This window comes from Primulina tabacum, chromosome 14 (genome assembly GCF_025594145.1).
Source record: "Primulina tabacum isolate GXHZ01 chromosome 14, ASM2559414v2, whole genome shotgun sequence".
NCBI lineage: Eukaryota > Viridiplantae > Streptophyta > Magnoliopsida > Lamiales > Gesneriaceae > Primulina > Primulina tabacum.
Genome location: NC_134563.1, coordinates 28446876 through 28460926, shown reverse-complemented (window position 1 = coordinate 28460926; position 14051 = coordinate 28446876). Strand labels below are relative to the sequence as shown.

Here is a 14051-nt window from a genome sequence, read left to right as displayed (position 1 = left end):
CAAGATCCGCCCCATTAAGAAAACTTTGACCCATTATCCGCCCACCCCGGTTAAATATTCTTTCGACCCATCCCATCCCGAATATCAAATGGGGCCGAGTAGACCCGCGAGACCCTTTAGACCCGAATTTTTTAAAATGAAAACAATAATCTTCTTATCATATGACTGAATTATGAAACAAACAAGCCTCTGAATACAACACAATAGAAAACTAACAAGCCTCAAGCTCCAAAATCGCCACCACCGAGAATTCTATCCCTCTTCCAAAATTAGGCTTGTCAAATTGGGTCAGGCCCGTCGGGTCGGTCCGTCCCGCCATAAAAATTGAGCGGGTTGGGTTGATAAAATAGCAGCCCATTTGGAGGCGGGCCAAACGGGTTGAGCCCGTTTGGGTTGCGGGCTGGCCCGCCAAATTAGGATAGAATTTTATATTTTTAAGTTTTATATAAAAATTCCTATTTCTTCCTTATTTTTTCTCATGTGCCTAAGCCCGTCAAATTTGGGTAGAATTTTATATTTTTAAATTTTATATAAAAATTCGTATTTCTTCTTTATTTTTTCTAATGTGCCTAACTTCAATCACTCTGATAAAATCTCTATGCTTCTATTTTTTTTTGAAGATGTTATACTCTCCAGTCTCCTCCCTTTTTTTAATGTTTAACTCGAACTAATCCAGAATTATCGAAATAATATAGTAAATAAAGTAATTATGTGTATTGTTGAACACATAATATTTTTTTAAATTTACAACCGTCTGTTTTCTCGACTTTCTGTTATCTTCCAATGTTTCTCACTTTTTAAGAAAATGTGGATAGTAAGAGCTAGGTGTCTTGTGCGGACAAACCCTTAAGATCGTTAATTTTTGTTTTCTTGTGATGACAAATCCTTAAGAAATTGGAGAAATTGTATACTAAAAAAGATTTGGAATTCACATTTAAAGATTTCATTGTATTTACGGTTGGTGATATTATATGAGTTAATTTTTAGTATATGTGTACGATGAAATCCTGTGTGAATTAGAATAAACACTTTATTTTTTTATGGATTATGTTGATTGTTGTATGCTTTCAATGTCTTATTTCAATGTTTTTAAGTTTTTTATGAAATTATTTGACTGAAATATATTTTTGTTAATTGTTTATTTTAATATTGTTTAATATTTTTTTTAAGGCCCAAGGTGGGTTGGACTGGGTTGGCCATTTAGAGGCCCGCCCCGCCCCGCCCCGTCAGCCCGTTTTGACATGTATATCCAAAATCGAATCGAATCCGTTGGTTATATCGTAATCAAATCCCAGTGGAGAACATCTCACTAAATCCAATTGATTCTTATACAACACCAAAGTGACCAACATTGCGTAATGGATTGACTAATAAATCAAGTTTTTAGTACGTACTGATGGTGATGGTGATGGTGATGGTGATGGTGATGGTGGCTGCTGATGGTGGCTGAAGAAATGAAAGTAAAAGTATGTGGGAGAATCAGAGATGTTGAGCATTGAGGTGGACTGCTAAAAAAATGAAAATTAATAAAATTAAAACATTAGAGTATTTATATCCACATATATGGGGCGGGTATGTGGCGGGTATTATAGGACCCATGACCCGCCCCATACCCAGACTGGTCTGAAAAATTGGACCCGAGACCCGCCCCATTACCCATTTAATATGCCCAAACCCGCCCCAGATGGGGCGGGTCCATTGCAGGTCTGGGTAAAACTCCGACCCATTGACATCCCTAAGTATCACAAAACCCAAAAAAGTTACTGTTTGAGAAAGCTAGAAAGGTAAATCGTTGACTCTGTAAAGGGTTACGTCAAGTACAACAACTACAAAAAGTATGTTGAGACCATCTCCAACCCATAAATCTATTTTGGTGTAGTTTCTGCAGCAAAATAGTGCAGTTTCTGCACCAAATATAACATTCATCTCTAACTCATTTACATTCAAATCTTACAAAAAAAATATATTCCTATAATATTCCATTTGTTTACTATTTATTTATAAATTTAACAATATAATTATAATTAATGTTAATATTAGTATTATAATTATAATTTTATTTTTGTTAATAATTACGAGAGTTAAAAATGTCAAAAATAAAAAAAAACTAGAAATATTTTTATAAATTTTCTAATATAATTATCATTAATTTATTTGTATTTTAATTTTTATTATGAAATATTCGTATGTTAGATGTTTAATTATAAAATTATTTAAAAATATATTTATAAATTTATATAATTAAATATTTTAATTTTTATTATTAAATATCTAATTATTAAATAATAAAAAAATATTATTTAAATATATCTAATTATTAAATTAATATATTAATAATATCATATTATTAGATAAATAATATTTATAATTCTTAAATATTTATAATTAAAAAAAACAAAAAAATAAAAAAAAAAAAGAAACTTCCTTGGCGTTGAGGGGTTCCCTCTGCGCCAAATATGGTGCACCTCCCATTGGAGCTTCTCCCCTGCGCCAAAATGGTGTTTCACGCTATTTTGGCGCAGGGTTGGAGATGCCCTGAAGATGTCATAAAGACAAAAAAAAAAAAAAATCAGCTCATAGTGACTATAAAAAAAATACTTTGAAAAAGTCATATTGACTATAAAAATAAATACTACCCCGATAGGTTGGCAATAAGGCTCTATACCAACAGTTGGCTAGTAGGCGCTACCCCAATAGGTGAGATAGAAGTCACTACCCCAAAAGATTTGATAGAAGATACACCCTAAGGGGCTACTTAGAACTCACTATCCGAAAAGTTTGGCCAGAAGACACTAAAACCCCAAGGGTTTACCTAGAAAACACTACCCCAAGGGGTTGCCTAGAATCCTGCCGTTGGTAGCACCATCGCTACACAATCCCAAAGATTAGTCAAGTCCATGTTACCACTGTAGGCACTGCCCACAGTCCATTAATATTTTGCCACATGTCAATGATTTTTTATTTTTTAATTTGACTAACCTCTCAACCATGATTTTGTTGGCTATTTCCTCTATCTCAACTATGGTTTTGTAATTTCAAAATTTTCAAATCATATATCTAAACCTTCACGTCTTCTCTCTCGGAGTCCACTGTTATTCTTTCTCTAAACAAATCTTCCACCGTACCCTACCACGCCAACGAAGACCATCGCCTAGGTCTGTGAGCGAGTACTCGATTTATAGCACGGAAACGAGCTCCTCTCATTGAATCAGGCAAGATGAGGTTTTTTCTTGCCAGTGTACATTTGTTTTTGTATAATCGAGAACAAGTATAGATCTTTTTGTTTATTATAATATGGGATTTGGTGCTTCTTATTTCCGTGAAATTCAAGAGAATGGAAAATGATTGTTATTTTGTTTTGCCTAACCTCATTCATATTTTATTTTTTGAATCGAAAATTTTCATTCCTTTGAAATTCTAAATGTGTTTACAACGTCTATTTATTGAAACGTAATGTTTCACTTTAATTATTTTACACCAAAATTTCTATTTGATATATTTTCCTTCGTTTACTAGATTTAGCTCTACACCTGTTCGGAAAAATGTCCCGACGAATTATCTTTAATTCTTTTCAAGTGTGATCGAACATACAGAATCTAAATGCTAGCATTTATGAGTGAAGAAGTCACAGCTGGTTCTTTAATATGCATTTTTGTTTAATATGTAAGGATGTTTCGTGCTTTCCCTCACAAATTCCTGGTAAGATAACTTCAATTCGAAGATTTAAAGCTCTGTGTTTGTGTACATGAATCATTTTGTTCAATCATCTTTTCTTTCTCTTTTCTCGGAGTTTGGAGATATGAGCAGTGCCTGTAGGGTGTTTGATGAGATGACTCGACCATGTATTGTTTCATATAATGCAATGCTTGCTGCATTTGGGAAGAGTGGGGACATGGGACTGGCTGTTTCAATGTTCTTGAATATGCCCGAGAGAGATATATATTCATGGACAAGTGTGATCAATCCATGCATGAGAAAAGGTCGTTTCAGGGAAGAAATTGCCTTTTTTAGAAAAATGATGGTGGATGGGTACGTAATTTGTGGTCTTTTACGGCCAAATGAGGCTACCTTTGTAAGCATCCTCTCTGCTTGTGCGAATTTGGATGATGCTTGTGCATTATGTTTAGGGAAGCAAGTTCATGAATACTTGTATCGGAATACGGAGTCGAGTGTTTTCCTTGGAACAACATTGATATCCTTTTATGGGAAAACATGCTGTTTAAATTATGTTATCAAAATTTTTGATTGGATGACTGTAAAAGAGGCATGTACTTGGAATGCGATTATTTGTTCTATGGCTTCAAATGGCATGGAAAAACAAGCCTTATGTATGTTTGAGGCAATGAAAGATTCAACATTCTGCCCAATATTTATTGTCAAGATTTATTTATAAGATGTTCATTATATAAGATCTAAAATATATGTAATGACCCTCTATTTTTTTTGTTGCAGTAAAACAAAAAAAAAAAAAACACTTTGGCATACCATTTTTTTCGTTATGGTGAGCGCCTTCATTTTTTTAAATTTTTTTCTGTTAATTATATTAATTTTTTAGTGTAAACTTTTTAATTTTCTTTTATTTTTCTTGTGATATAGGGGAAAACATATGTAGTTTTCATTGGGCATAAACCTGGTGTATATGAGACATGGGAAGAGGCACAAAAACAAGTTAATAAATTTAGCGGTGCGTCTCACAGGTCATTCTCCTCTTGGGATGATGCATTAAAAGCTTTTGGTTCGTATATGGACAATCAAGTTGCAGCTTCTTCCTCTACCCCTAGTGTTGAAGAAACGTCGTACACACCTTCTAGTGCAAGTGCAAATGCAAGTGCAAGTGTCACTCAAGCTAAAAAGATAGTTAAATTGGAAGTTGCGCTTGCAAATTTAGTAGAGATGAAGGAGGAGATAAAAAAAACAAATTGAATCTCTGAAAATTAATAGTGATGATTAAATATTTTTTTCTCAATGCATTCTCCCATTTACATCTTACAATTACTGAGATGGTTGTGTTTTTATTCTGTGTACTGTATGGGGAAATCCTGATGTTATTTTCTCACTAAAATGTTTGTTAGTTACTCTTGCCTCTGATATTGATTTATGTTATGAAATTACCACATGTTTGATAATCAAAAGTCCCATCAGTTGGAGATGGGGTCAACAGATGAAGGTCTCAACTTTCATTTTGTTTACTAAATTGCTAAACTTTTTTAGAGTTGTGAATTGGATTTGTACCTTTTTTTATTGGCTGGAAATGGTTGGAAGCGTTTCTGCATAAATTTTCTCATGGTTACTTGTTGACATGGTATTTTATGGCTTGCCAACTAAAGTATGAGATGATATTGTAGTTTAATTCATAGCTGCCATTCCGTTCTTGCTTAACATATTCGAAGGCTAAAAATATTTCCTTTTGGTACCATATTCTCTTAATCTATCTAGCTTCACACAACCAACAAGGAAAAATAATGAAAATGTGTTTCAATACTTGTACCATAAATGAAAATCAAATAAATATGATCTATAAACATTCGTAGCATGAATCAACAATGGATGGTTTTTCAAAATCTGTGCAGGATTACCATGGTGACAACGAGTATCTTCAGTCTTCTCTCTTTCCCACCAGTTATTTTTAATCTTTGCATAATTGAGCACAAAGTCATACAAAGAACTCATTTTGTTACTTGCCTTTTTTAAAACCATATTCGTGACTTCACTTCTTGAAGTAGCCAAAAGTCCGGCACTAAACCTTCCATTCATAAAAGTAGTAGACCATTTCTTCTTAAGCTTGTACATATCATTCAACCATTTATGACCATCCAAATCATATGTTTCAATCATATATTTTCATGTGCTCTCAAATTGATCTTCAGAATCACGATGATTCATGCATTTATACCACAATACTTCAAAAGTAGAATCATCATTTAAACTCCCAAAATGTGAAGGAGCATTTTGATTTATATGTCATTGACATAAACGATGATGTGAAAGTGAAAAAATTGTTTCAATGGCATTCATCATGGCTTGGCATTGGTTTGAAAAGATAGTTTGTGGTTGCCGTCCATTCATGGAATCAAGAAATGTCGCAAACAACCATTCAAAAGCTCTTTGAGTTTCATCTGAAATAAAGGCCAGCCAAACAATACATTCTGCATATGGTGATTTATACCAACAAATGGAGTATATATTAATTATACTTATTTGTTCTATATGTTGTACCAATCGACATTGACATCAGCAAAATATTCATAATTAACCTCGCATCTCTAGTCCCTAAAGAAAAAGTTCATCACCCTATCATCATCATCCAATTGAACATTCCAGTAAAAATAATTCTCCTTATTCGCCTTATTTATAAAATATTGAATAAGTGCAGTGGCATCTCTATTCTCAACTTTGATATGCTTTTTCAACCGACTCATATGGTCATATGCATCCTTTCTAATAAAACCTAAATTTTGTGGCCCACATGCTTCATTTTCCATAAAAGAAACAACATTAGAGACGGATATTACAGCATTTACCATAGCTTCTATAGTAGACTTTTTTCATGTGATATATTGCGTGCCAATGTTAGCAAGTGAGTTTGATCAGGTGCAAACATCTCATGGTTATGCTATTCAAAAAATCTACTCACCTGCCATTCACACCCTTTTTCCATTGTAATCTTCAATTTGGATTTACATTGTGTTATAATGGCTGGCTTTTGATAAACTGGAATACTTTTACTAGAACATTTCTCATCTTTCAAACCTTTACATGAACAATGAAATTCTTTTGATTGAAGTTCATTGGTATGAGAAAAATATCGTTGATCACCCTTCCTCACACTAAATACCTTGGCATGTTCATATTGACAATACAATAAATAAGCATCTTCAACGCTGTTCACAACCTGCCCCACTTCCAATTTACTCTCCAAAACATGGACAAAAGAGTTTTCATTTTGTACCTCAACATTTCCAGCTTCTTGATTGTTGTCTCCTTCCACCTCTTCAAGTGACAGTTGATTGTTATCTTCCATTTTCAAGCAAGAAACCAACTAGATCAATTAAAAAAAACAAACTAGACGAATTTAAATATTTACCATAACACAAGGCAAATCAACTTGATCTATTGGAATGAAATTAAATTTTACCAGCAAATTGATATCCGCCACATTCAAGTATGTTCATGTAAAAATGTGATGGAGTGCTATTAATTAAATTTATCTACAGAATTTTTGCTCTAGGAGGAGCCATTTATGGGAAATCTAAGTCTGAGGTTCTAATTTTAGTGGCCTTCTCAATCGGCAGTTTCTTAGCTATGATTATCTACAAAATACAATAAAGAATTACTGCATAATTTTAACATTTAAATAGAAATTTTGGTGTAAAATAGTTAAATTGAAACATTACGTTTCAATAAATAAACGTTGCAAACACATTTAGAATTTCAGAGGAATGAAAATTTTCGATTCAAAAAGTAAAAGATGAACGAGGTTAGGCAAAACAAAATAACAATCATTTTCCATTATCTTGAATTTCACAAAAATAAGAAGAACCAAATCACATATTACAAGAAACAAACATATATATACTCGTTCTCGATTATACAAAAACAAATGTACACTAGCAAGAAAAAGTCTCATCTTGCATGATTCAATGAGAGGAGCTCGTTTCCGTGCTATAAATTGAGTACTCGCTCACGGACCTGGCGGTGGTCTTCGTTGGCGTGGTAGGGTACGGTGGAAGATTTGTTTAGAGAAAGAATAATAGTGGACTCCGAGAGAGAAGACATGAAAGTTTAGACAGATGATTTGAAATTACAAAACCATGGTTGTGATTGAGGAAATAGCCAACAAAACCATGGTCGAGAGGTTTGTCAAATTTTAAAATAAAAAATCATTGACACGTGACAAAATATTAATGAAAATAATTAAACTGAAACATTACATTTCAATAAATAAACGTTGCAAACACATTTAGAATTTCAGAGGAATGAAAATTTTCGATTCAAAAAATAAAAAAATGAATGAGGTTGGGCAAAACAAAATAACTATCATTTAACATTATCTTGAATTTCACAGAAATAATAAGCACCAAATCCCATAATACAAGAAACAAACAGATATATACTCATTTTCGATTATACAAAAACAAATATACACTGGCAAGAAAAAGCCTCATCTTGCCTGATTCAATGAGAGGAGCTCGTTTTTGTGCTATAAATCGAGTACTCGCTCACGGACCTGGCGGTGGTCTTTGTTGGCGTGGTAGGGTACAATGGAAGATTTGTTTAGAGAAAGAATAACAGTGGACTCCTAGAGAGAAGACGTGAAGGTTTAGACAGATGATTTGAAAATTTTGAAATTACAAAACCATGTTATGTGATAGAGGAAATAGCCAACAAAATCATGGTTGAGAGGTTTGTCAAATTTAAAAATAAAAAATCATTGACACGTGGCAAAATATTAATGAATGTGGGCAGTGCCAACAGTGGTAGCATCGACTTAACCCCAAAGATTGGCTAGAAAACATTACCATAAGGGGTTGCCTAGAAGGCACTACCCCGAAAACACAATTTCAGCACACGAGCAACGTGTTATTGAGGCACATGATTGTGATTTGATGTTTGACTACTGAGTAGTTAAAGCCATAGATATTATGGATGAATTTTCATTATGACTACATATGAAGAGATATATTGAATTGGATAGTGAAACATGTATTGCATATAGGAAAATGATATCTAGGCTAGATTCTTATATACTAATTTTTATTCCTAGATAGCAAAGGTCGTATACTAGTATGAATTTTGTTGTGGTGTTAACTAGGTCTAAGAAGATCAAGAAGCTTAACAAGATTTTATTATTATCATTTGGTGTCATTTGTTACTTATCGTATGGTGTAACTGATGAATATATCGTGAAGACAACCATGAAGTTGGGGTTCCTAGGGTTGATGCAGTAAGTGGATGATAGCGCCTACAAGCTAGAGTTAAAAGGTAAGAATGCTGATAATATAATTCTTTTTATTACTAAAATGCTTTGTTTTTGTGTAAGTAATGAAAAACAGAAGTGTGAAATGAATATGAGCGGACATTACGTGCTAACTTTTGGAAAGAGTTTCAAGAAGCATTATTGTCTCGATCAATCAAGCTTGAAGGTGACCGAAGATGAAGAATCAAGTGTGTTCAAGCGATTAGCGAGATTCAAAGAAGGATTTCATGCAATCGTGTCGAACAACCAAGCATTGAAGTGCAAAGTGACCCAAGAAGACAACCCGAGCACGCAACCACGCGCCCCAATCACTCCATCTTTAGTGCCCCAACACGCCGCGATGCAGATTTCAAGATGAAAACCTTAACTTGCAAAGAAGTTGTATAAACATTAGATTTAGGAATTTTGAAGATAAATGAGTTTTATCATAATTTTGAGAATATTTCTGTATCCAAAAAATTTTACCTTTGTTTACATTTTTGTGTGTTCCTAAAATCAAACTTATCAAAGTTTCATACTTTGTGACATTTGTCGATTGTTCTTCACGATGATTATCAAAGACGAATTCTTTTAAGGTTCAGTTGAGATCTATTGTTCTTATTTGTGTTATTTGTTACTAAACAACGTCGTTTAAGTATGAATATCACGTTAATTTTTTCAAAGTTAAAGATTGAGGGTCACGAGAATTCTTGTTGTTCATTGGATTGAAGGACACGAATGGGTTTAGTTCGTGTTCCCCTTTCATGCATAACCAGATTCGCATCATTATCTTGACTGCTAATTTTATGAGGAGAGTAGAACTGCCAAAGTTAGTAAAAGATTCTCAAAATAAGCAGCTGCCAAATAATGATTTCACAGTTATTTAATTACTTCATTTAGAATGTGCTGATTAAAAATATTTGAGTTTGACTACTATATGAAATTATTATAGATTATTCTAGGAGAGACTGTAATTAATGAACTAAATAAATAATAGTTGTTTAATTAAATTATAACGTGTTATAAAAAAAATTGATAATTATTTAACTATTAATTATATTGTCAAAAGTTGACAAATACTACATAGTTAATAACACATTGGAGCCCAGGCGACAAAAACTTAATAAGAGTTCTATGAAAGAAGATTTTTGGTTAGACTATGATAAAATTTTGATATTATTGATATATGTAATCAATAGTTGAAGACATACGAGACAACACAATATACACATCAAATGTTAAAAAACTCTCTCCTCACACATCAAAAAGTCGACCACCACATTGTGCATCAAGGGCTCACGGCCAATTTCTTCCCACAGCCCCGTATGCCGCCTTTGCCCCATTGCCCACCGGCGTACACCACCCTTGTAGTTGCGAAATTCCAACGTTCCAGTTTCTATGATCTATACAAGGGATGTAATCTTCGATCGTTAACCTAATTAGACGATTGAAGAACGAAGAGATCCATTTAATCGTTAATACTGATATACAAGAAGAACTATTATTGTCTAAACATCAAGATAGTTGGTACTAGCATTTCAAACACAAAGGTAAATTAAATTAAATATCCTATGAATGTTTAATTGAATCATACAACGCCCAAAAGAGTTTTGGTTGTCAAAACACAAAATTTTTAACCTCCGCTACTTCTGGGTGTGAAAAAACGGTACTCCCAACACATCATTCAAACAAAAGCTCAAATCCTCGAAACTCATTTTTTGGGTATATCAGGTATCCAAGCAAAACTGAGGTATCCGAGGTTTTTGACCGTCTCGATAATCAATTTTTTAGTAAACTCAGGTATACAAGCTTTTTACCCATCTCGAAAATCATATTTGATGAATAAAGCTCTACTGTCAAACAAAAGCTCAAGTTCTTGAAAATCTTGGAGAGCGAGAAATGGATTAGAGTCGATTGAGAATACCGTCCAAATGTACTAAAAATGTATTAGGCAAAGAATATGAATTGGAAATACATGAGTTCATCTTCTGACAAAAAACACACCATGGATTCGCGCCATGGATTTGAAATTCACAATAGCTAAAATCACCGAATTCTCAGTGGCTTACCCTTTAAGCATAAGAAGATTAATTACAACACACATTGTAAGGAATACTTGGCGGAATACCAGAAATTTTTGTAGGAGAGAATGACAGTAGTTACGAGCTATCATTATCACGTGCAGCCCGAAAGCTGAGTCCATCTCTAATATGACTCGTCGCTGTCGGCCACATCCATTTCAGCATGCTTGGTCCCAGGATCTAAGCATAAAAAAGAGGCATAATCACATCTTGTCCATGTCTGGAAAATAGATTTTGTTGAACAAAGATGTAAAGAACACAAAAAATTATCGATGGTTACCAAGGAAACAATTATTACTCTGTGTTTGACTTATCTCATCGAAATGTGGTTCAAAATAAGGTGTTAAATTTCTTACAACATACATACAACAAGAGACAGAGGGATACCAAAGTGATGTTTTTATAAGCACCAACATCAAAAGGATGGCGATATGTTAGCCCTGATTTCCTTGCCAGCCATGCAGATCGTTTTCCTTCATGGTACTAAACAGAAGTTCACCATCAGATTGCAGTTTCAGACTAAATAATCAGAATATGGTAATGAAGTTAATCCAAAAGTGAAGACAGAGGCAGAAATATTTGTGAAGGAGCCGACTCAAATATACAAGACATGCTTCATACCTCTATAGTTGTCAGATTATGAGTAATGAGGTATATATGCCAGACCAAGAGGCTTCCTAGAATCACACTTAAACCCACAGTGACAACTCCGCAAGCAACCTGAAATATAAAATTTAATCAGATGCTGCCTAAAGAATTATTTACAATGCAGCTCCAGAAAAAAACACCACTTTGGAAGTGAAATCAACGAACTGCTTGTGTTCTCTATGCAAACTTAAAAGAAATAATAGAGATAATGAATAGTTTACCGATGGATTTACTGAACACTCACACAAAAGTTCTTCAGAGAATAGCCTCCAGAGGAGTCCATATCTTTATGAAGCGCACAACTTATGACAATGACCTAAGAATGCACAAAACATCAATAAACAGCAAATAAAAAGGACAGAAGAGTACAAACAGAAGGTACCATATTTTGCTTACTGCTGAATAAGTGCTGGCCAATGTTGAGTAGAAAACTAAAGTGACGAAAGACTTGTAGTTTCTGTGGCCCACACAATTATTTATCCAGACACAGTGGTGATCCTGATCCACAGAAATGTTGGAAGATTTAATAAACTCTGAGACGTATGAAATCACATATCCAAGTTATGCATACAAAAATCAGTGGAAGATCACCCACCATTCTCAGAATACATCTTCGGCAGACACGGCAATGATGAGCCCGGGTAGGTTTGAAGGCAGAACACTTGTCACAGCGTCTAGGATGCACGCCCTAAAGCCATGAATCCATGAAGTAATCTATTTTCAGCCCACATCCAAGAAAAAAAATGCATGCGTGTTTAAACTTGAGGGAATTGAACTTAAAGATCTGTTTGCCCACATAAAAGATAATTATTTGCTCCAAAAATCTATAACCTAATGTTTGTAGAAGACTTGTACATTGTAATTCATATATTTTCAAATTAAACCTAGTACTAATCATGTTTGACTCAAGATAGCATAGATTTCTTTAATTTTACAAATTCTTGAAAGTGAAGATAAAGAATATTATTGTAATGGAGATTGTGCAAAAAATATTTAGATAAGTTGAAACATATATCATTCAATGATGGAAAAATACGAGTACATACTAAAAATTTCCGAACAAGTCAGTTCACATATAGCTAAACAAACATTACGCTGGTCTAAAATAACAAATCATATGCCATGATACAAACCTAGAACATTTATATCAAATAAATGGCCACAAAGAACCTTTTTTTTCCCGAAGGGAAAATATTTTGTGCACGATTATAGCATTAAATTTCATTGGTGATACGCTTAATTATAAAATTAAAATTATGCCCGTGAAGACGAATCGGGAAAGTGGAGGCAACGAGAAATGGCCCACCTCACCATTTTTCACATCTGGATTTGGGACTAAAAAGGAAACGAAGATGCAAGAAATGTCAAAAGACAAAGGTTAGGAGTTAATTCCAAATCCAACAAAATTAGTATAGTTCGAATCCATTGTCCTAAAAAATTTGATTTCAACTACTCATTTCCCTTTTTTGTCCAAAGAGTCAAAGTGGCCTTAGGTTCCAAATCCAATCCAACAATTGTACCCTAATGTAATAGTTTATGCACCCACAATCCCAATACACATCAATTCAACTCACAGTTCCCTCCCCAGTTCATCCTTCATTCACCATACCCAATTAAAAATGATTCAGAAATGACCAAACAAATACATCAAAATTTTCAATTATTTGCAAAATAAGCTGGTCAGAAATTCTAAAGCACCAAAACTATACGGGTCTCATCAAAATTTCATCTTTTCACCCAAAAAAAGCTCTTCCCAAAACGGAGAAAGATTCAACAAGACTCACGCTTTTCTTGAATTCTTGATCCGGGACTTGATTTTCCTCAACATCAGGGACGTAACCAGGTGGGACTCCACCCGGGTCCGTGAGAACGCAGGAAATGAAAGAAAAAAGGCAAAGAGCCGCCGAGAAAGTGAAGATCAGAGCGTTTAGCAAGCCAGATGAGCTCCATAACCCCAACCATTCTTGAATAATTTTAAATATTATCACGTAATAAACAAATCCCGTCAAAGAAAATACCGATAAAATTGGGAGGGTTGCAAATCTTCTGAGTTTCATTTTTCAACTACGCGTAACAGGAACACAGCTGCCGGTGAAATATTTCTTCCAAAAATAAATAAATACAATTAATTTTGTAAATGTCAATCTTCCACGCTTAACATGTTGTTTATCATTGACAAATCAGTATAACTTGTAAAGTAAAAACTTGAGAAGGTTTTACTTAACTCAATTTATAAAAAATATTATTTCTTATATAAAAATATTATTTTTAAATTATATCGACCCGTCTCACAAAAAACTTGTTAATCTTTTCCTATCTATTATCCATACATGGATTTATGTATATCATAAAATACAGGAATTTGA

At 33.8% G+C, this 14051-nt stretch overlaps 1 protein-coding gene across 2 annotated transcripts; it reads right to left on the bottom strand.

Annotated features, from left to right (window-relative positions):
- Positions 1-10126: 10126 nt before the first annotated feature.
- Positions 10127-13806, bottom strand: LOC142525357 (putative protein S-acyltransferase 15). Of its 2 annotated transcripts, XM_075629633.1 has the most exons (8): positions 13470-13806; positions 12281-12373; positions 12082-12183; positions 11930-12001; positions 11659-11757; positions 11425-11520; positions 11085-11217; positions 10127-10391 (listed from the first exon to the last, which is right to left on the bottom strand). In XM_075629633.1, the coding sequence occupies exons 1-7, from the start codon at positions 13740-13742 to the stop codon at positions 11116-11118; spliced, it is 837 nt and encodes a 278-aa protein (XP_075485748.1). In that variant the 5' UTR covers positions 13743-13806; the 3' UTR covers positions 10127-10391; positions 11085-11115. The 2 variants fall into 2 exon arrangements, with proteins under 2 accessions (XP_075485748.1, XP_075485747.1); XM_075629632.1 differs by lacking the exon at positions 10127-10391 and having other exon boundaries at positions 10869-11217; positions 13470-13805.
- Positions 13807-14051: the final 245 nt, after the last annotated feature.

Coding starts and splice junctions, on each gene's coding strand:
- LOC142525357 (XM_075629633.1), bottom strand. CDS start 13,742: ATGAAACTCAGAAGATTTGCAACCCTCCCAATTTTATCGGTATTTTCT. Junction 11,758..11,929: donor ATTCTCTGAAGAACTTTTGT/GTGAGTGTTCAG, acceptor TTTATATTTCAG/GTTGCTTGCGGAGTTGTCAC. Junction 11,218..11,424: donor CTTATAAAAACATCACTTTG/GTATCCCTCTGT, acceptor TTTTATGCTTAG/ATCCTGGGACCAAGCATGCT.